Source organism: Rhynchophorus ferrugineus, unplaced genomic scaffold (genome assembly GCF_030347505.1).
Source record: "Rhynchophorus ferrugineus isolate W39M unplaced genomic scaffold, kcgeb_rfMv2 rfM4, whole genome shotgun sequence".
NCBI classification, from domain to species: Eukaryota; Metazoa; Arthropoda; class Insecta; order Coleoptera; family Curculionidae; genus Rhynchophorus; species Rhynchophorus ferrugineus.
In genome coordinates this window covers 24,507,049-24,531,754 of record NW_027472583.1, presented here as the reverse complement: position 1 = coordinate 24,531,754, position 24,706 = coordinate 24,507,049, and the positions used below count along the sequence as shown (strand labels likewise).

The 24,706-nt window shown below is 31.8% G+C and overlaps 1 protein-coding gene and 1 long non-coding RNA gene across 2 annotated transcripts in view; both read left to right on the top strand.

Moving 5' to 3' along the window:
• Positions 1 to 1,808: 1,808 nt before the first annotated feature.
• The window catches only part of LOC143194954 (uncharacterized), a 63,173-nt gene continuing 40,275 nt past the window's right edge, over positions 1,809 to 24,706 (top strand). The window contains exon 1 of the long non-coding RNA XR_013005417.1: positions 1,809 to 2,015. This is a non-coding gene — a long non-coding RNA (uncharacterized LOC143194954). The remainder of the gene's footprint in view (positions 2,016 to 24,706) is intronic.
• Positions 19,795 to 22,250, top strand: LOC143194810 (piercer of microtubule wall 1 protein). Its single transcript, XM_076401527.1, has 2 exons — positions 19,795 to 20,172; positions 22,068 to 22,250. Exons 1-2 carry the CDS (start codon positions 19,994 to 19,996, stop codon positions 22,198 to 22,200), a joined length of 312 nt encoding a protein of 103 aa, XP_076257642.1. The 5' UTR covers positions 19,795 to 19,993; the 3' UTR covers positions 22,201 to 22,250.

Sequence of the window (24,706 nt, the reverse complement as noted above, 5' to 3'; positions counted from 1 at the left end):
CACCTATACATTTCTTAAATAACATTTTCTATTTCTCGTTGGTCATCAGGGTCATCACAAAATTGTTTTTAATATTTTTCTTATACGTGTACTTTTATCTTGAGCAGATTAGATTTATTTTAACTTGGCAAATACATACTGGTGTATTAATCCTCGTCTCGCTTGTATATTAACGCAATTACAATAGAACAGTAGTACTAAATTAATTTGTAAATTAATATTGTACTAAGCATATCTAATGAAAGATGTAATTAATATCAAAACAATTATTCCATATTTTCTTACAATATAAACCTTCTCTGAATTTTCACAAATAGCTTAAACCAACATTTGCCAAATTAGTCAGACGTTCTCGAATTTTTTGCGCGACAAACCAACAGTAATAATAATAGATACGTAAAAAATTCTACTTTGATTACCCCTCTACTGATTTTTAATACTACTTTTTCTAAAATCTCATTTCAAATAATTATTTTCTTTTATATAAGAAGACACTACGGATTTATCCTGACACCTAATGTTTTGTATAAAAATTACATTTCACTGACCCAGAATTCGAATCCAATCGGCTTCTGGCCAATATATGGTAATTTAATTCAAGAAAACGTCCTGAAATTATTCCTTACCTTCTTCCGTCACTTTTCTCTGGTAATTTTCTTGACTTTTGCGAAGGGGAGCGTGTTGTGACCCGACGAACGTCTATTTCGTCGTCTTTCAGCGTCTTCCTATGGCATAATCAGGCCTAACAATGCTCTTCTTCGGATTTAGCGAACGCCTCGGTCCCGTTGCGAATCGCCTAGCGCGCAAATTGAACACGATGGCGTCGCACCGTTTCCCGTTTCCAACTCTCGACACTTTTTAGACGGCGTCAAGATTTAAGTTTATTTTTTAATTCCGGAGAAAGACGCGCCCAAATACTCTTATCTGATTGTTTTCAATGCTAATTCGGTTTCCCCGCTACGGGACCACGATACTATCTTGTATCGTCCGGGAATCCAATTCGAGGATTCCTGCGAGGTCCGTTGAGAGCGGAATGTTTTTCTTCCGTATCAGATACCTGCGAGATCCATCCTCTGAATTATTTTGCAGTGCTGCTTCGGGTAAGACCTGATTGTAATATCAGATAAACACGTAATTATAATGTCTAGCTGAGTAAATAAAACTACCTATTAGAAAGCACTGAATATATATGTATATATATATATATATATATATATATATATATATATATATATATATATATATATATATATATCATTAGTTATATCTTGTGGAGGCCTACCTAACCTACTTAATTAACAATTATGTATTCAGGTAATATATTTTACTTTCATTAGAGACATTCTATTAAAACATATTTCTTGATAAAATTAGGTTTAATCAGTTTAAACCGTTGGTGCTCATTCTCTCCTCATACATTGAAACCAAATGCTCATGTATATTCTAAACAATTACCAAAACCTTTCACGCCTTATAATATGATTTTCTATAGTTATCCTCTATTAGTTATATATTCACCTTTAAGTATATCCACTCTAATCACTCTGTCTTGGTAATTGTCAGTATTGAATCATAATCCCACATCCAGAAAGTCTCATTCAGTTACTGTGACTCCCTGTCACTCACTAATTCCAGTAGTTCCAATAATTCGATTTGGTTGAATATGCAGTGCAGGCCGGAAGATGTTACACTCTATGGCCGTCTATTTTTTAGCCATACGATCTACCGCGTATCTTTTTTCAGGCCTAGTTTTGATATAATATTACCGATTTTGAATAAAATTACCGAAAACATTTATATAAATAAACATTTAATTTATATTTAGCAACTAATTATTTGAAATATGTCACCTTTAATATGGCAGTTTGAAAACATAATTTATGGTATGCAAGCCTTTTCTTAATTTTTCTTTCTGTTCTCTAGTTCTTTAAGAGCTGATTGTCAAACATGAGCAAAATCTTATGGTTCATTTCTGCACATTGGATAACTTGGAAGAAAGCACTAACTCTTCTCAGGTAACTCTTTGTAGCAATAAGGAAAATTATAAATGCACATAATTATGAAAAAAATATTTTGATCATCAAAACCCAATCAAATGTTATTCTTTCAGCAGTTACCATTTTACATCAAACTTTTTTATACTTTACACTCTTTTTATTAGCGTCTTGCCAAGGCGGGCCTAGTGTTCCATTTTGAAATATGTATGTCTGTACACAAATTTAAATAAGAAATCTTCCATAACATTATTTGCTTTCAAAAATTGTATTTGTTTAAAAGCAATGAGTGGAAGTTCAACTAAACGTCTTCGTGGGTTGTTTTTTTAAATTCTTTTTAAATAATCGTCTATCAAACTTTAGGGACACTTAGATGGTCTTACTATATCCACCGGATTCACCATATTGATTTGTAGTTGTAGTTTTGATGAGATTCTTTAACTTGTATCAATTAATCAGGTCTTAGATAAAATATGTAATATAGAGTTTATTCAAAGTTATTTCGTATATACGTCATCTAAATTTGTGACGTCAAACCGTCACAACGTTGCCCCATCAACTCTGAGTTTTAGTTCAGTTTGGCTTTGACATACAAAAAAATTCTAGTTTAAATAAAACAATGAAACAAAAATTGTAATCAAAAATAGTTTATTAAGGACCTAAAACTACAAATAAGAACACAGGTATAATAATTTTTAGCGTAGGGTTGTTTTATTATATTTACATTAAACTCTTTTCTACACGACCCATTCACGTTTCCACCATTTATCAATTTCTTCCTCTGTATGTCTTATCGAGTTAATCCAAATCGAAGGTGTTATGGTTGATAATGCTTCCTTCCATATACAGTTCTTGATGGAATATTCTTCTCGACCAGCATGTCTATTATAATAATTCTTTGCTATCCCCCATATAAACTCGATTGGATTGAATATACAGTGATAGGCAGGAAGACGTAGCCCTCTGTGGCTCTATTGTTCAGTCATCTGATCTACTGTATATCTTTTTTCGGGCTTATTTCTAAAAAAATTAATTTGTGGAAAACGGTCTGAAATATTGCATTTATATTTACCAAGTAACAATTTGCAATAGCTCATTCTTTAACATGGTTTCCTTAAAACATATTTTATGTACTTAAGCCATTCCTTAATTACAGCGTTTGTTGATGCACTTGTTTGGGTCTTCTCCACCAGTGTATTATGATATGGTGAATTTTTCATAACAATATCTGATGGTTCTTCTAAGTTTTTTAAAAGCTGACATTCAAACCACTGCAAAGACAATATATGGTTAATTCATCCATGGTAGTCACCCTTGGTCTTAGGGGAAAACACTAATAAAATATTTCATTTATGTTCATGTTTCCAGCATGAAGTAGTTCTTCATTACGTATAGTTATAGCTGCAATTAATTATTAATACATGTTATGACTAACAAAACCTAATCGATAGTTATTCCCAGCTTTACCTTTTTTCATCAATTTTTGTTGCCTTTACGCTATATTTATTATAATCTTGCCATGAGTAACTCAATATACCACTCTGAAATATCCATGTCTCATCTAAATATAAAAATTGATATAATAATTCTTCCCTTAAACCCATTCATCTATAACCAACAGTGTATGAAGAGATGTTCAGCATCCCTTAAATAGCTGCATATCTTTCGGCTTTATATGGATACTTTCTAGACTAACGACTTTCTCTGAAATAATTGTATCAAATTATGTTTCGATTAAAAAAACTATTTACTGTTTTTATACATTTCGTGTATTTGGACGCTCGTATAGCTAACATCGAGCTGATCTTGACTTATCGCCCGTTTCGCATAAAGACGGTTTCTTCTTGGTGAATTATAGGTTATATTGTTTTTTATGTTTTGAGATATTTTAGAGCCCGTGACCGTTCCAATATTCAGTGTAGCTGTAACACGCTAAAAAATATTGTCAATAAAAGGGGCGATTAGAATTTATTAAAACAAAGCCTTAAAACAACGTTTGCCGATTGATAATCCTTATTAATTTTGAATAATTTTTCGTACGTTTAGAATTTGACAGACTAGTTAGGTTTCACGTTCGAACTTATCAGACAGCATTATGTCTCTTTTTAACTAGATTAAAATGAGAAGGAAAATATTGTCTGATTCTGAAACGAATTTATAAATTGCGACAGGCAATGCATTAAGCATCTTGATGATCTATATACAAGAAAAACTTTGAATACACTATATCTAAGTCGATTAAGTGACTGATTGATTAATTGATGCCACACTTTAATAGTAAAAACATTTAAACTGCACATGTCAGTTAATCATGTTAATTGTTCTTTGAGCACGTCCTGTTGTTACCGATTTTAACTTGAGGAAATTACAATTTTTCACATGGCCATATACATTATTTTCCCTTGTGCATTAAAGTTTCCTTAAAAGTTTTACAACAACAACACACATTAAATGTAGAGTCCATATGAATAAGTTGTACTGTTTTGATGTTCTAAACCAGATCAATTAAACAACAAAATAGTAAAACCTATAAAATCTGAGAATATTAAAAAGATAGAACAATAAATTGAAGAAAAGTGGCTAAAATATTTTATATTTTATATTACTATCTGTGACATATTTTCTACAGCTACAGATCATAGGAGGCAAAAGATAAATAGTTCAACTCTGAATTCGAACACAGGATATTTTTTTCTTTCGCTTTTACATTTAATTACTGCCATGTTTTGAGCCACTTAAAGTAAATATTTATATATTACTAGGGTAGGAATCTTGTAATTTTGTACAAATGAACATCTATATGTTGGAAAATATTGAAAGCAACATTAAATGTAATACATTTTACTCGGTCACCAAATGTAGATCTGGTGCATTTAACAAAAATTGTTTGCAATTCTCTTTTGTCAATAAACGCAGCTCCAGTTCCGAAGCAAATTATTCAATTACTTCTACCCCACTTACAAAATAGAAAAGAATCTATCAAAACTTCAATTAATTTTCAAAAGTTATGGAATTCAGTAACAATAGAATTCATACATAAGCTTAAATAAAAAAATAATTGTTAATTTATAGTAGAAATGAAAATAATTAAAGAAAATTTTATGGACTAGGAAATTTAAATAATTTTATTTGTAAAAAATATAATTCTGTAAACACTAGTAAAATACATTATTTGTAAAAAAATATAACTGTTCAAACACAAAATATCTCAACCGAAATAGCATTAAATAATTTTAAATGTACTAATCATTTCCATGAATAATTAAATGCTAAAACAAAACGATTGTTTTAAATGCATTTAACTGTAATATCCGGAAATTTAATTCCCAAAATCACCGTTTAATAAAAAGCTGTACGATCAATTTGCGCCACATTAAATGGAACGCAGAATTTCGGTGCGATCCATATTCTCCCGGTCACACTAAGTCTGGAATAATTAATAATTTTGAATGCGGTATCCATAAAACTCCGCACCAGAAAATGGCGAGCATGCAGCTTTCTAATTAAGTTGAAAAGCATTAATCAGCGCCGTAAAATTACTAAAAAGCAATTAAAATTTAACAAACTGGAATGGGCAAATATGACCGTAAAGGAAATGGGATAATCATTCTGCCAAATTAACTTTTCTGAAAGAAACTTAGACATAGACTCAAGAATAGTGTACTAGATTGATCGATATTCAATTTATCAAAGTTAAACTTTCTTGCAGCTATAAAATGAAAATGATGTTGGTAGTAACAGTAACTGTTGTTGTAAATTTTTAGTTGTTATTTGTATATATTATATTTTACATTCGTATACAAACATTAAATAAGTCTTTAACTTAATTTAAATTTTAACACAGATGAGGGTTGATGAAGGATGATGAAGGATTTTAATTAGATAGATCTAACATAAATTTATACTCAATGATAAGATACATAGATGTAGAGAGAGAGCGATTATTTCATCAGCATTGGTTTGTAATTTGTTTATTTTTATTATTAGTGGAAGGAACTTCGCCAATACGGTGGGGACGAGAGTTGGCAGGTCATGTAGCTGAAGAATATTGGATGGCACCGTAAAAATACCTTGAAGCCCAAAAACACACAAGGGCTGAAGAGTCATATCTGTCTCTTAGGCATTAGTCGATTCTGCATGTATTTATTAACAGTTTTCGGAGTTCACTAAATGGCTAGAATATAGTTTCTAAATTATAAATGAAGTATTTTCAATTAGTTTTACAAATTCGGTACCTACAATGTTATATGAAATTAATTTCTGTAGTTTGCAGATTTTGTTTAGGCATGGCAAACATTATTTTAAACAAATATTTATACGTTGGGCAAAAATCCAGATTTTTTTTGATTGCCTACAACTTTGCTCAAAGAAAAGATAAGTAAGTTTTGATAAGAACTTTATTTGGTCTTTACAAGACAATTTCTACAAAATGGTTAAAGCGAAACTGAGCTAAACGTCACATAAACAAGACGGCGCGCAATCAAAATGTAGCGGGACTTTTGCCCCAACCTGTATATTATATATTTTTCGTAAAATTATTATGGACAGTCAGATGCTTAAATAAATAATTGGCCCAAAAATTAAAAATCTATACTACACTACAATATCACATAAAGCTTGTGGTGGATTTTTTATACTTTCAATTATATATAACATAATAATAGTTAGTTGATATGAAACATTTCTTTCTGATATTTTTTCACCGTCAAAAAGGCATTTATTGAGACAATCTTTTTTAGTCGATAAAAAACTGCAGTAAATATTTAGTTCGGTTTTAGAAATTCGTAATATACTATATCTTGCTGATTCCATCATATCACTAGCAATAATTTATCCTATGAATAATCTCCTTCAGCGTTAATGTGTGTGGCTCCTTTTGATTAACCTGCAACTTCTTATATATATTGTTGTAATAGATACTTTTCATGGTCAGCTAAAATTCGCCACAGGAAGTTTCTCGTTTTTATTTGCTAAGTAATGAAACAGCGCTGTTAAAATTTCTGGACCCAGTTAAACTTCTAAATTGGCTCTATTCATCAACGGGATCTCTATCAAGAGCCACACAATCATTCCAGCTCCGGCCTAAGATTTTTATAGAAAAATAAACCTATCACCAGCTGCCGTCCACTCAGATGACGGTCGTTTTGATTCCGGAGTCCAAGTGATGGATCCATGTTTCAGGCATTGTCACGTATCGACGTAAAAATTCTAGTTTGTTACGTTTAAGCATGCCCACACACTGTTCAGAATCATCAAAACGTTCTTGTTTTTGATCAACAGTGAGCAAACGCGGCACCCACTTTGAATAAAAAGTCAAATGCTCATGCAATATACAAGCAATACGTTCTTTTGATATTTTTACGATGATAGCTAACTCACACAACCTCACTTTTCGGTCATTTAAAATGATTTTGTGGATTCTTTTATGTTTTGGCGTTACCATCTCATTTGGATGTCCACTGCGTTCTAAATCATCGGTTTTCCTACGACTACCTTTGAGGCCGAGGTGTAAAGTTTTAATAACATTTTTCAAGCCATGGCTTCAATTGAACGGTATTTTTCCCATCAAGAAGCAGTGTAACATTAAAACTCGAATTTTTTTTGATCCATTATTTTAAAAATAACAAAAGTAGTGTTCTCTGAAAGTTCCTGGAGAATTTCAGCTAGGTTATCGTTCAATAAGTCATGTAATTTATTGTATTTGAGAATGTTTTTTTTGATTCTCCAAGTCATTATTTGTCACTGAAAACAGTTGTTTTATATAGAGGCATGCCAAAATAATCGAATTTAAGTTAGGTTTGGTTGATTACATAATTTACATTTTCACCAATAGATATGTACAGTAAGGATATCTTAAATATAAAAAAATTGCTCCTATATCATATCGTTAGGGCGGACGTGCCCACAAAATATCTCTTGTAATTATTGCATTATTTAACACATTATATGATATAAAGCTTCAACTTAACGAACCAAAGTGTTGTCGTCATCATTATAACCCATTATTGGTAAAGAGAGCTCTTTTTAGGACACTAATTCATTGCTTAACCTGCCTCAGTATTGAAGAAGTAAGGTTAAAATGCAGCAATTTCATCAGGGCTTTATTGAAGGTTGATTTTACTTGAAAAATCAGAATATGTTTTTTAATGTGCAATAATCCATTTAACAAAGATAAATTTACAAGAAAGTGCAGAATTTTAGTGAGTACACATTATAGAGTACGTGACCTACAGTTAATGCCATTAATATATTGTCATTTACAAAGGCCACAAACTACTGGATCTACGATACACTAAGATGTTTGAAAATTTTGTTTTAGTATGTATAACTTAATATTTAAAAGTTACATTCCTCATCACATTTGTTTTTATTTTTTGTTTATAGTTAAAATAATTTAAAAAATAAGTTTTCATGGTTTAGCATATAATGACATTATCTGCACATTATTAGTGCGTTTAGCACGTAATGGCAATATGTTCATACTAAGGGAAACCTTAAATAAACAAATAAATTTCGCCTTTGTTAAAAGTAACAATTGGTTTTTATTTGTGTGATTAATTTTCCTTGCATGTATTGCTATACCATTTTCATACTTATCATTTATTTTTCATACCATTATAGAGACCTTGAGGCATGTCGAATTTTACATCTTAGAATAGCGGCCTACAAAATACCCAGAAAATGTTATTCCAGATTTTGAACACGTGTGGAGTGCCAACAGCGCCGACTAGTAAACGATTACGAAGATTTGGCAACCCCGAGACGTTGATTTCGGATATGATTGAAAGGTACTTTGAATCATACAGTCACTAACGATAATTCAGTTGAATGCTCAAGCCTCGTCTTCAGGTAAAGCCAGCGCCGCTCCTGATTGTGTTCATTCACTGACCCATATAATACTGAAACCGTAAATGATAAACTAAATAGAAAATGGATTATATTAAAGGTTTTTCCTTAAAGTAAAGTGGTTTTATTCAGATATATTCTTAAGATCCCACTATTAGTTACTGACCATTTTGTGAAGTTTGAATTAGTTTAGTGGAAATCACAATTGCTAGTTCACAATGTTTCCAATTTCTTCACTTTCAACCATACTTATTAGCAAAAAGAACAAACATATGGTTTGATCGAACGCTTTTTTATTTTATGACGATCCTCGAAAACACAATGATTCTTTATTTGTTAATTTTAAATGCTTCTATAAAATAATACTGAAAAAAAGTAGCGTCTTATATGCAAACAGTATAGAATACATCATTTATTCATTCTACAATTGGTAAAAAGATACTTCGTATTCAATTATTAATAGTCAATGTAGTTACTTAGGAATAATATCATATATAAAAACAATGAACAATATATCATATGTCAGAGGGACCACAACAACAATATTTATTTATAAAGCAAAATAGTATCCTTTTTTCTCAACTCTTCGATATCGTATATTCAGTTTAGAACGGGTAAAATAAACTCACCACCGTTACTGTAGTTTGTTATGTTCCTGCTGAAAACACCACTTGAAATTTCTATAAATCCTACCATTTCGGATCGCCGCTCATATTTCATCCTTTCCACAGTTTCCGGGATGTTCTCTGTTGGCTAAGTGTTTTTGTAGGAACTTGAGATGGAACCACCTACATAGTTTGTCGAATAAGGGATGAATAAGGTGATCGATTACAAGGGATTTTTTTATCCTAATTTGATACGAAGATACCGGTTGAATATAATTTGTAACTGCCATTAATTTACTGTTATATTTCAGTTAAATTTTTACTTAAGTGCATTTTTAATTGAGTGTAAAATATTAAATTATGGCTTAATTTTGGGTATTTTACATCATTCTCAGACAAGTTTTTTTATCACTGACTGAATAACGAGTTATTTTCAGAGAAAACATCCATACATTTTTGATAATCATAAACACCAACATAATTTGAACTACGTTAAGAGCTATACGATCCACTCTGGCATACAATCATGCATTATTTTCAATTATTCTATAAAGCATAAATAGCAGCATACACTAAAATTTGCCGCAACCTGTATTCTTTTTTATATCGCGCATGTCCCATATTTCCGAACTCCTGTTAACATTTCAATGCTAGTGGACACGCGTTGTTAGCCCTAGGATACATTACTCCACAAATATCTCCGGATTAGGTGCATATGCATATTGAGCTCCATTTAATTTTAAAACAAAGAATAAGCCGAGTTTGGCGCATGCCTACATACAGCTTTATTTATTTACATTTTTTATCGTGATTATTAGATTTAGTGTCGAAAATAAGTAAATATATTCACGAGGTAAATAAAAATGTTAAAATTTTGGAAATAACAAATTTTGTTTAAAAAAAGAAACAATAAAAATATAATTAATATATGTCCAGCCATTCTATTTTTTTTTATAAAAACATCACATTAGACATCATCATTATTTTATAAATAAATATATACAAACTTGACAGATAATTGATTTAGTGCTGAAACTATATATAAGGAGGGAAATGAACATTCAAATTTTTTTTTGAAATAACACATTTTATTTTAAAAAATATTGAATAAAATCAAATAATAAAAATAATTTTAATATAGCTTTCTATATTTATAAAAAAACATATTTAAATTAATTTACATATTTGAACAATTAACAAGAACTCCAAGAACGATATAAATAGACATTACCATAAAAAAGACCAAAAGAGTTTAGATCAAACCCAGTCAATATAGTTAAAACCAAACGATAAAGCCACCACTGTATATGAAATCAATGAAATTCTCCTAAAAATCTCCATATATGATCAACTATGACTGCTACTATTCTTGAAAAACAAACCCCATTAAAAAATTGACTACATCGAGCTTTTGATTAACATATTGTACGTTTACTAGCCTAAAATGAATGGATTATGGTACTTTTAAGCTGAAAAAAATCTCAGTCAACACATCATCATATTTACAAAACAATTATTTATTTACCTATACTGCTATATAATAATGCATTGTATTTTGCTTGTCATTATATCATTAGGGTGTTGTTGATAGTTCTATGTTTTGTCTGTTGATGATCCAGATGTACTTTTGTTTTGTATATATATACGTCATAAAATTAAACAAATAATACAATTAAAAACAGTTTTTCTGTTTTATCTAAAAATTGTGCACACTATTTTGGCATTTTACACGGATCATCACTGAGTAATGCCTTCAAATTCTCGTCGTCAATTTTTTTCTGCCTAAAACGCTTTTTGCCTTCAATGAACATATCACCACTTTTAAACGTTGTAATCAGTATTCATATGGTGAAGCTGACATGGAGAAGCATAGGGGATATTCCCTACATCTAAACCTATTTCGGCTGGTGTTCCATAGGGTAGTGTTTTGGGGCCTCTTTCATATCTGCTCTATATTATTGATATCCCAATAATAAAAGAGTACTTGGAATATTTCCCGATGACACAGTTTTCATGGTAAAAGATGTATCTCTGTTCCAATTCCAATTCTGGCTGCAGAGAAAGTACAAGTAGTGGTCAACAAGATCTACAACTGGACTAGAGACTGTAAAATACAGCTTAATACCTCCCAATCTGTCCATGTTAATTTTGCGTTGCGTCGAAATGACAAAAACCTAATTATATCACTTGGCGGATGCACTATTCCTCAATCACAATCAGCTAATTACCTCGGAATACGTCTCGATGGTAGGTTAAAGGATGTTAGGAATGTTTGGAAGCATGTTAGACAAAAAGCAGAGCAGATTAAACTTTATAAGTCAAGTAACTGTATTGGTTGGTCGGAAGATACTCTCAAACTGATAAAAAGTCAAAGAGATTGGTTTATCAGTCAATCATAAAACCAATTTGGATCTATGGGCTGCAAATATGGGGTTACACTAAAACATCAAACCAACTAGTAAGCCAACGCACCCAAAACAAAGTTCTACGATTAATTATCAATGCTTATGGCTACGTAACCAACGAACAGATGCACGATGACCTCGAAATCAAATGAATGCACAAATTGACCCAAGATTTCGCTTTAAAACATGATATTAGGTTGCTAAATCACAGCAACGTGGAAGCAATACAGCTAGTGGACAACACGCAGGTAATCAGAAGATTGAAGCTAACCAAACCACACGAATTTGTTTGTTGCTTAAGTCTATTCTTAACTCTAGCCGAAGTAGATTAGTTTTATATTAAATTGGGAAATACATACCGATGTATTAATCTCGTACTCGCCGTGCTTATCTATAAATGCAAGTACAACAAAACAGCAGTAATAAATTAAGATTGTACTAAGTATATCTAATGTAAGATGTTAGATTTATAAAAAGCAATGTATCTCCGCAGAAGTTTTCGAATTAGACGAATCTGTGCCCTCAACTTCATACTGATAACAACCAGACGATAGAACAACAAGCACACTAGGTACTTTTGTTTAATGTATTTTTAAAATGTTTTATACAGGTGTTAACTGGTATTCAAATAATATATTTTATAAAAAAATATTTTTTAATTTCTTCCCGCGGTAAGTAACCCTTTAAGCGCGCCCTCTGGTGGCTCGGACGAACAAAACTTGGATCGGTTTGATTACTTTATACATGAAAGATCGCATTCTAAGTCTGTATATTTTGTGGTATACTCTCTAAAACACAACGAAACCATAAATGAGACTCGGTTCGAACCTCAAGCCGGTCAACGTACCAAAGCCAACTTGAAATAAAACGATTCCGGTTCAGCAAGTGACAATAATAGAATTATGTTCTGATTAATGTTGGTCGCCCTGTCACCTTTCTAAACGTCGTCTGATTAATTTCGCCGCAGTTGGTAGCATTGTGTAGGACGCGTGTTAATGAGCCGAGACGCGCAATCTTTCCGCCCTCCCCGACCGGTTGCGATCGCCCTTCTCCTTATTTTCTCGTGATTAATTTCCTAGCCCATACATCAAGTAGGCCATCCGTGTGCTCCGTATTCTTTCGGCGAGGCGGTAATAGGGCCCGTGCCGCTTACGGACGTTACACATCGTCCAATCTCTCTGACGGTCTTATTCATAAAGCTTTTAAAATTTTTCGGTATCCGTCATATCAAAAAATAACTATGAAAATCCCGATTATAAATTGCTTTCTCTTCTTTTAGGTTAGTTTTAGTCTATACATTAATTATCATGCCTTCTGATATATAGCATATTATGTTGATATTGTTGATAACCAGAAAATTAATTTTATTTATATTAAATTGTATTTTATTGTGTATTATCTAGACATATTTCTGTGAATTATGGAATAATTAGTGGTAATTCCACTTTGAAAATCTCGTTTATAAATTACTCTCTCCTTTTAGGTTAGAATTTGTTTGTAAATTAATTATAATTCCTCTTGATATATACCATATTATATTGTTAATAAGCAGAAAATGTTATTAATATTAAATTGTATATCATTGTTTATTATCTAGACATATTTACATGAATTATAGAATATACTTAGTTGTAAACCCATTATTCAATATTCAAGTTTGAAAATTTCTATTAGAAATATTTTTTTTAATTGTAGGTCAATTATCTCGTTCACAATTTAATTATAATTCTTTTTGATGTATAGCATATCATATGTTGTTTATAATCATAAAATTAATAATTAATTTTATTATATTAAATTTATTTATACTAAATTGTATATTATTGTTTATTATCCTCACATATTTCCGTGAAATTCAATATTCAATATTCGTCTTTGAAATTCTCGATTAGAAATTATTTTCCCTTCTTCTAAGTATTTTCCTACAATTTAATTGTAGTTCATTATGATATATAGACTGTCATACATCATTTATAACAAGAAAATTATTTATACTAAATTGTACATTATAATCTAGACATATTTCTGTGAATTATGGAGTACAATATTACTTAACGCACGGGATAGGCAGATCTAGAATGTAATCTGCTATGTATAAAGTGTAGCCAAGTATTGTTCGTCTAAACCACCTGAGTATTATCTAAGTTATTTCAAAATATTCTGTTGAAAAAAAAACTGATTATATAGAGAAACAGGCCGACACGCCAGTTCGGGTATATTAATACATTCATACTTGACACTCGACAATTGACCAGTTTCATAGTGTATAACATATATAATTAAAAAATCCCAGGGAGATAAAAAGATATGTTCAGCTATGTCTTCAGATGTAGTAAAAAGTTTTCTATAAGATATAACAAGACATGATGGCCTAGTTCCAGATCTACATAAAGTGTTACCGAAGACTGCTAATATCTTGCATTACAGCCAGAATGTTAGAGATAAGAGGGAGCCTACTCTACAATAAAAGAAACTAAAGGAAGTGTACCACAAGAAATTGTATAGGCGCAAATTCTCAATCTACTCTACACATGTGATACTTGCTTATGACACTGAGATTCTTGTTGTCGGGGGCAATAGTGAAGAAACCACACGAAAATAACAACAGACAAGTGACAATATAAATAATTGGACCTAAACTGTAAAATACAAATTAACGAAAGTAAATCTGTGCATAAACGTTTCGCCAGACGGCACACGTACCGTTAACAATAAATAATGATACATAATCATGCAATATAGCTACATGATTAAAACCTCACAGAATAAGATAGGTCCAATAGTTCTCTTAGATATATATACATACATATAGCTACTGCTCGTCAACAATATTGTCGAATGAATTGCCAAATTCAGTTGGTAAAAACGCAAAACTCGTTTTAAACTCGGTGCGGATTTTTCCACTTATTTGACGAATAAGCATTACTCAATATTACCAATTAAATTACATTAAAATGCCTTAAGAGGCAATAACTAATACTACTAAATATTAAGATGTATTTTTATTGCAAATATTCGGGCTTAAATTTATAAGATATATAAAAGCAGTGAGTAGATATTTCCATATAAATATTATTTAAAACGATTATTGAGGCCACTCTTGGCAGAACGGCAATAAAGGGAGTCAAGACAACAAAATCGGATGGAAAAAGGTAAAAGTTATAATAGCATATATAATGTTTCCTAATAATTCATTACAAATATATTATTCTTCATAGTGGCAAAAGGCGTGGGTTCATTCTTGGAACGGAATGAGTGTTAGTGTAGTCGCTAAATATAAATTCAATGGTTGTGTGTTATGCAATTTACTTTTTAAGTCTGAAAAAAGATTCGCTGTAGAAAGAAACAGTTTCTACAATAATACCTTCTCTTCGGATAAACTCCGCCACACCGGCAGAAAAAAATTGACACATGACCGAAGCGTTAAAATTAACAATTGGGTAATTAGTTCAAACAGTGAGTCTGATCGTCAGAGGGAATGAATGAACCTTTTTTGTTGTTGGATTATGGTCCAATGCAGATAATTGCCAACACAGAGTTACAAGCGCAGAAACAACTAAATATTAATATATAATTAATATGGGATAACTGCAGAAAATTATAATGTAGAGTTTGAATTATTTATAGGTATATATATTTGGTAATCCTTTAGAATATACTTTTGATCATTAGAATATAATTTAAGAGCAGAGAATTAATACTAACTGTTTTTGCAGATATTGCAAATTCATTAGGTATAATATAGTGATTAAATCTAATTTTTTAAACGAAATGTATACAGGCAGTAACAGAAGAAAATCAGGAGATATTCCGACACGTCATAATAAAGTAAGGGAAGCACAGAAACCAAGAAAAAAAGAACTAAACGTAATAACAAGACAAATTGTAGGTTAGACACATTGTTGACAAATTTTACAGTACTTTGTTATTATACTATCCAGGTTTAGTCTATGTGGTACAGGGTTCGTATATAATCAGTTCGACAAACGACGATTCTTTGGACAAACAGCCACCAACAATTTTCCAAACCAAACTTGAGAAACCGACGGGAGCGGAAGACGCCGTCAAAGCGAAACGAATCGATCAAAATAAAGACACACAAAGTGCAATTTCCTGGGGCGGCCGGTCGACCGATCCACGACGTCGACGTTCGGGGCGGCATTAAAACGGCACGTGACCCAAATACCGGTCGCAGTAGGCCGAAACTGGATTATTTTTCGTCTTTTGTCCGATAGCGGCGACGACGGTCAACTCTCACGTCCCAATCAATCAGCGGAGGTGGCCGAGACGAAGGATTATCTCTTCAAAACGTGACACGTACCGGCGATAAAGCCGGCCCGTGGGATGAGGGCGCCGGTTTATTTGTCGGGGGTGGAGACACGTAAAGGTAGAAGAACATGATATATTAAATTTAAACGGCTCATTTAGTAAGGTAAGTAGTTTTCAGGTAGAAATAGAAAAAGTTTACTACCACATATCAGGTTTAGTGAGTAAATTTAGACATAAAAAGATATAACTTAATATATTAAAGGTAGGATGTTATGTAACATGTAGGGTTTAAAACAAACACTTTTGTTTTACTTGATAATGATTATTGTAGCAGAAACATATGGCGACATCTTTGTGTGACTGTACAGAAAACGCCGACGTCCTAAACCTATTTAATGATCACACATATAACAGACAGATATAAACCTACCATTTTTTGTTCGCAGTATAACACCTTTTTCATTAAGAAGCGACAAAAGGCATTTACAGTGGATGGACAAAATAACATAAATATTTGACATATATACAATATTTATTTATGAATAAGGTATTGTTTACTAATATTTGCATTAGAATAGTATCTGCCGGAGTATTCTTCCATTCCTACATAATACACAAGCACGTCTGTCAATGCTTCATCAATAACACTGAAGATATGTCTCTTCACTACTACTGTAGGATTATTTCAAAGTCCAGGACGTAAAACAAATATTATATTTAATAAAACGATATAAAACAATTAAAATCTTAAATAAATAAAAACAGAGATCAAATTAAATGTTATAAAAACTACTTCACTACATAGTATAAAACAAAGTCGCCTTTTCTGTCCCTATATCCCTTCAAGCGCACAGAATCTTTAAAACTACGCAACGGATTTTGATGCGGTTTTTTTCAATAGATAGAGTGATTCAAGAGGAAGGTTTATATGTATAATACATGCATAATGTACTAAGGCAACATTGCTAATTTTAGAGGTTTCTAACGTGATGTCGTAAATTAACCTATTTTTTAGGCTTATTTAGCAATTAGCAAAAACGCTGCCTAACCCTACGAGTTAGATCAAATTAATGTACTACAGTATTGTACACCATAAAAAGGTCTACAAAAAAGTCCGCGATGGTATATGTTTATCTTTTAGGGATAACCCACATTAACCATTTTTATTGTTTACTTTTTACGTGAGAAAATGGCTTATTTACGAAGCTATTTTAAGCAATACGGCATTAATCCTTATCGAATTAAGTACCTTAAATACAGTGTGCAATTAATATAGATCAATATGGTTCCTTACAGCATGTAAATTAAACAAATATTTTCGGAGATATTACAAATTTAAAATTTGCGTTTAAAAATGTGTAATGTAATAAAAATTGTATGAATTTAGATATTCCAAAGATAGCAGGAAATCTTCATAGTAAGTATAGGGGAAGAGGAATTGTTTTACTCCAAATTTAATGCGTGCAGGCCAAGGGCAGTAATGAATGAACCAAAAATACTGGATCGATTTTAATCATGTTTTCATTGAGTGACATAGGCATATATATTTTATGCCCGTGCAAAGTCGGAGCGGGCCGCTATGTTTTTATATACAACGTTCATATTTTTTCTGTAGTGTATTTAATTTAGTATCAGCATAGCACCCGTGCGAAGCCGGGGCGGGTCGCTAGTACTCAATAAATGACAAAATATAGAAGCAAATAAGCGTGGGAGATCTTGATATCGAGGTGGTCGGATGACAGTTCCGTAAAAATAACAAAAACGTACTTGAGCAACTAATTTTCATTGACAATGTTTAGTAGGATTATAACAAGGATTGGTGACTATCACGACAGGTACTTCTAATGCCATGAAATATTCAAAATATAACGGCGCTGACAATATATTGTAACTAATTGTGCTGGCGGTACCGATGAACAATAGTATCGGCAAACAAATTTAATGAAAAATAATGATAATGGATGGTATTGAAAATGACAACGATTTTGGTAGACAATAACAATAACCCATGATTAGTAATCTTAATACATAGTAATCAACAACATTGACGGACAATCATTATAAAATAGGTAATAATGGTAATTAATGGCAAGATGAAGTATGACATGTGCACACGGTACGAACGGAAGGTAACGCACGACGACCAGCTTATGTTCTAACACTAATATTAATGGTTATGTTCATTATTCTGACAGGAGAAGATGTTTCATTATATTTTGATGTCACGTATCCTTTAACCAATATTGAATGTGAACTGGAACCTTTTTGGTTGTATATAAAGGTGCTTTATCATCTTCGAATACGGTACTATTTGACAGCAATATGCTAGTGAGAGTAAGTACTTCATCATTGGAGATATCGAGACGCTCATTTGCATTAACTCGAAAAGCAATGTGAATGAAAGGATCAGCTGAATATCATGATATAGCCGTTCAAATAATAACATACATTCTCCCATGCTTTACTATAGGAAGCAGGCAGTCTCTATCGTAGACCTCATTTGGGTTTTTCCAGACATAAACAATGTTAACAATAATTCATCAAACCATAGCACCACTTATTCCAGAGCTTAGCCTTGTCTTTTTAGCTTGGTGGATCTCCCGCCTTACAGGTTTTGTTGAAACAATGTTACCCAAGTGAGGTTTGAGTTCTGCTGTGGCATTTGCAGCTATAGTTTAGTAATCGAGCTACCAAAATCAGTTTTTGGTTACATCCAATATACTCTGAACAGCAGGCTTCCGTCTAAATTTAACTAAACTATTTTTGTGTGAGTATACAGCGACCCCCTTTAGCGGCTTTGTATATGTCACAAAATTGTATTATTATTTTATTTTAATTATCTTTTATATATATTTCAAAGTCTCCTTTTACCAACTAGGGGTTTATTTGGACTGGACCTACAGTTTAACGTGGACTCCGAACCACGGTCCTATAAACTAAACTAGAAACGGACCTTAGAAATTATCCCAGAAGACATCCGGTCTTAACCAGCCTGGTTACTGGCGAGACTGAGATCATTTTCCTTGTCGGATTTTGCACTCTTGCCTAGAATCACAAATATTATACAATCACAAATATAAATTTATGACCATGCTCCAAGGATTCGAACCCTCGACGATCGCAACAGTAGGTGGACCGTCCTGTCGCCTTTGCAATTTTGCGCCTCCGAGCCGGCTTATTATCATTATTTTTGTATTGTTTGGACTCGGTACCATCTTCAAAGCTATTACTTGGTAGTAGTTAAAATAATGTTGTAAATAGGTAAATATGTTTAGGTAGGTATTTAGCTAAATTTTGTATATAGTAAAATATAAAATACGAGTGGTTAATAGGTTGAATAAGGTTTATTTCAATTTTTATTTGTTTATTACAACGATTATTAGGTACATATTTTATTTTAAAAGGTTTTTTTTGTTCCTTATTTATTTTCTTGAAGTCTGTTCGTTTTTTTGTTAAAAATATTTCATTGTAATAAAAAATATTTCTTCTACACCTGTGCAGTTATTTAATTTATTTGCTGAGTAGCAAATATTTCGTTAATATAACGTAAATGTGCTTAGATACTAATATTAATAATAGATATTAAATATTTAAAAATCTGATATAATCAATTGTTTGTATATTTTCATTAATGGGAACATCTAGATAAATTTACATTAGCATACCGCAAATTACCTGGTTTCTATATAAGGTTTCCATAGAAAGATTGATCGATAATCTGGCAAATGGCGAACCGTTACTGACGTTTACTTTCAAAAACGACACCCTTGTCGATCTCTCCAACGAAGACGGTTTCGTCGTCTGTTTTTTTTACATTTTGCGTTTTTTTGTCACATCCTCATCTCTCCTAACATTGGTAAAAGACTCGCGTGCCATGGTTGACTGCCCGGACGCTGACGGTCAGTCTGGACCAAGATTGAGAACATCTGATTTCTACAGAACGTGTCAGTTACCGAAACGATTCGATTATCCCAGTTGGTTTTACGGATATGGGGTACAGAGGCGGCCACCAGAACATCCTTTTTACAAAACTACTTCCAGCGAATATGGCAGGTATAGTTGATATCACAAGCATAAACACAAAAATTACAGTAAATGCACATATTTGTTTTGATACACCTATTTCGGAAATATTAGATATGGTATTTAATTTTATATGTCTTAATAAAAATAACTAAAATTACTTTTATACCAGCCAGAGCCATGATTTGTTTTCTGAAGGTTTCTGCCACTATCGGTAAAATTCGAGTTTTCTTTGAAGCTATTTTTTCCTCACAGTATTGGTCGGTTAAAGCATCGTGCCACTAGATACCAGATAGGTTCTTTAAAAATAATTAAAATAATATTGTGTATTATGTCATCACTGTGTATCATGTTTCGGTCTCTCACTATGAAGCTGAATTAAGACAAGAGTATAAGAAACGATGGGAAAATAGATATTAGACTCTGAAGTTACTTCATATTCAAAATTGACCTAATAAAGTATTAGTGTCGATTTTATGAAGTGTATAAGAAATGTTGTTTGTTGATTACTGGATGAGTAATCCAATAACACATTATTATTATAACCATTTGGTGGTAAGCAATTATGAAAAATAATTCAGTTTACAAAACTGTTGGCTTAAATTTCGTAGAAGTGTATTAATAGAGCATATTATTATAATTTATCTTTTTATTATATGGATATTTTCCATTGAAATAAATACATTTCTATTACACGTAACCAGAATAAAGATTAAAGTTTAAATTAAATATTTTATTAATTTTTTTATTTAAGAAGCAATTTCATAAACTACTAGTGATCTCTCAATACTTACCATAGTTAAGTTATTTAATATTAATTTTTATTACTGAACAGTTCTAATGGCTCTTAGACTTGTATCTGTAGCTTTCAAAATGTTGCTTTTGCTATATTTAAATAACATTGTTTTTACCTTATGGTGGCAGATGATGTTTTACTATCAGCTAAATAAATATCAGTTTTTAAAGCCGATGGTTTTATCGTGTTTTATTAATGTTATATATTAACACTAATGTAATTAAAATGTTAATTATTAAGTACCAGATCTAATATAATGGTTGGAAGAAGTAACTTCGTAGTATTTTTAATTTTTTTATGACGAATTTATTCATGTAAATTTCAAGCTATAATCATTAATATATATGCCGCTTTGATTGATTATCCTTTAACATTTTTCTAGTAAAACAATAACTCCGTCATTGTTTATTTTCTCAGATTTTCGGACATAGAACTGAACTGATTTCCATAAGCCTCTTTTGTATCTAGTTATAAATCATTAAGAGAGTTTTGTCGAGAATAACACTATTTTTCAGCCAATACCTCTCAATTTTTGTTGGGTTACTAAAATGTGTGTCGTTGGAATTTTGTTGTAGTTATAGAAGACATTGCTATTACAGATAGAAAATTTTTTTATTGATTAATTCTGCTCGGCTTTTAAATTGATGATATTGCCTTAGCCGAGAAAAAAAAATGTAAAAAAATATGTAGTCAAATATTTGTCCAGGTCTGAGCAGCTCATGATGAAAAACATTTTTCCAATATTACAAATCACTTAGATCTTCTCAGGACTCAATGTTGGCTTTGAAAACCTTTGTAAAGCCCCTGGCCTTCGGATACGATTTATTTTAAATATTTCACACTGCTTTTTGCAGAGCTGTACTTTTTTCAGGTCTGATTTACAAATATAGTATAACAGAATAACCTTTAGCAATCTTCATTTTTAAATCACAATATCTATTGACTTTGTAAACCAGTGACGCTACTTCCATCTATGGTTTTAATGAATAAGTTTTACTAGAAATATGTCATTTTAAAACCACCAAGTTGGAAAAACCGAAGTTACTTTTTCTCCAGGTTTAGATATAAACCTTCTGTATATAACATTGTTACTAGATTTATTGTAATGGACTACTATTTTATTATATAGATATCCACCTACTATCCATACTGTTCCAACATCATTCTACCCAACAACACAAGAGTTTAGTAGAGCTTTGGCAAAAGCAGGAATGTACAGAAACTATTCATTGAATACAGGCTTGGACACTTATTCTAGCTAAATTTAATATACATACCACAAAATTACTGTTAAATAAATAAGAAAAATATATATTTGGCGTTATGAATTTTTTATTTTGTTTTATGGTCAGAGTGATGTGAAATGAATATATTTTATATCCATAGGTATCTACTCCGACATGGAAAAGTATTATCAATCACTTTAATTTATCATTGTTCAATTAATTACTTTATTTACCAATCCAGTTAGTACGGTAAATAGGCTGGGTAAGACGGGATATATATATATAAATATATATATATATATATATATATATATATATATATATATATATATATATATATATATATATATATATATATATATATATATTCTTTAGAGAATGTCTAACTTAGTGTAATGTGCTTTAGAAATATAAATTTAAATTTAAACTTAATTTAGAGGAAAAGCTACTAGAAATATGTGAAATGCATGGTAAAAAATTAATTTGCAATAAACTCTTATAACAGAAACACCTTCCATTAACAGAATTAAATCCATATGTATTTTAGTTAGCCATAACCCTCAAAAGATGCGTGTGTAAATTTGGCAACTGTCGGATCATTAGTTTGTGAATTATAGCATTTTGAGTGAAGCAACTTTTGTTATTGCGAAAAACATGGATAAAAAGGAATTTCGCGTGTTGATAAAATATTGCTTTTTGAAAAGAAAAATACAGTTTAAGAAAAACTTATCAAACCAAGTTTTCCTGTAACTGTATTTTTTTCCTTCAAAAAGCAATATTTTACCGAGTTTCCGGACATTGTCCCAGGAAAATCAACCATCAAGGATTGGTATGCTAAATTTAGACGTGGTGAAATGAACACCGAAGACGGTGAACGCAGTGGACGCCCAAAAAATGTTGTTACCGACGAAAACATGTAAATATTCCACAAAATTATTTTGAATAACCGTAAATTGAAATTGAATGAAATAGCACTGATGCTCTAATAGACACTCTGAAGATATCAACTGAACCTGTACAACATATAATTCACGAATATTTGGGTATGAGAAAGTTCTGTGCAAAGGAGGTACTGCGCGAAATCACTTTTGACCAAAAACAACGACGATTTGATGATTCGGAGGAGTGTTTGAAGATGGTCAAGCATAATAAACCCGAGTTTCACTTCGTAGTCCAATCGACAGTCATCCGAGTGGACTGCATATGATGAACCCGTTCCAAAGCGTGGGAAAACGCAACAGTCGTTTGCCAGCCGGTTACGCGGCATTTGCAGAAAAAGAAAGTGCTGCTTCACCAAGACATTGCCCTGTGTCACAAGTCAAAAATGATAGCAAAAATCCATGAATTGAGCTTCGAATTGCTTTCTCATCCACGGTGTTCTCATGATTTGGCCTCCAGCGACTATTTTCTGTTCTCAGATTGAGGCCTATTGTGAAACAAAGGACAAATCGTACTGTAAAAATGGTATCGAGAAGTTGGAGGGTCACTCTAAACAGTGTATTACCCTTGAAAGGAATTATGTTGAATAAAACAAACTAATTTTGCCAAAAAACGTGTTTTTCTATGGTAGGATGGGGACTTTTCAATTGACCTATTAATTTTTTAATGTTTTAGCTTCACTTTCTTTTTTATTATTATTTAAATTATTTGCTTTAAAAATTCTTCTAACAAATCATTTTCATAATGCCTTAGTTTAACACTAATTTATGTTTTAATGTAATTTTTATAACAGTCTCAAGTTCTTAAAAAACCTTACAAGAAAAAATCGAGCTTCACAAAAACAGAGGCAATTTTTTTCGAGTCTATTACACTACTGTAACACCGTTAGCGCGGCGAACATAATGTTGCAGACCGATTTTCGTTCGGACATAAAAAGATCTCTAATAAACGAGATTAAGCCTAACCTTGAACTGTTGACCCAGCAAATTTGCAACCGAAAAATTTCAATCTCGGCTCCAGAAAGGATCGTTCATAAAGCGGGCCCACACCGAATGGCCCGCCCGAACGATATAAAATTGTAACTGCGGTGTAAAATAGTTCATTACCTGTTCAGTGGGAATTTATCGCGTGCCATTTATCACGACGAATTGCAGATGAGACGACGCTCTCTACCTTAGCTGGATGCGGTTTTCCGAACTAATTCTTTATCCGTCGTTGCTGGCGTCAGTCCAAGTTTCGGACACAAGCGTCCGTAGTCGTTTACGTGCAATTTCCAGTAAGTAAATCACTGAAAAAAAAAACGATACGGGCTCTATTATTTTATTTCGAAATAAATTTATGCTATTGTTAGACGAACTTATAGACTATTCTATTCAAAATAACAGTGAACTCACGTCATCAGGGTTTAGATAATATTCTCCTTCTTATTTTATTCTAGTTAAAGAAAGATACAGTGCTGTTTGATACGTTCGGACATGTAACCGAATCATCTTATAAAAGTCGTCCTGTTGTCAAACACCTGCAAAATCCTCTAAATTCTTCAATAAGCGCCCGTAGTCACTAACATGCAATTTCTACTGATATAATCACTAGGAAAATACTG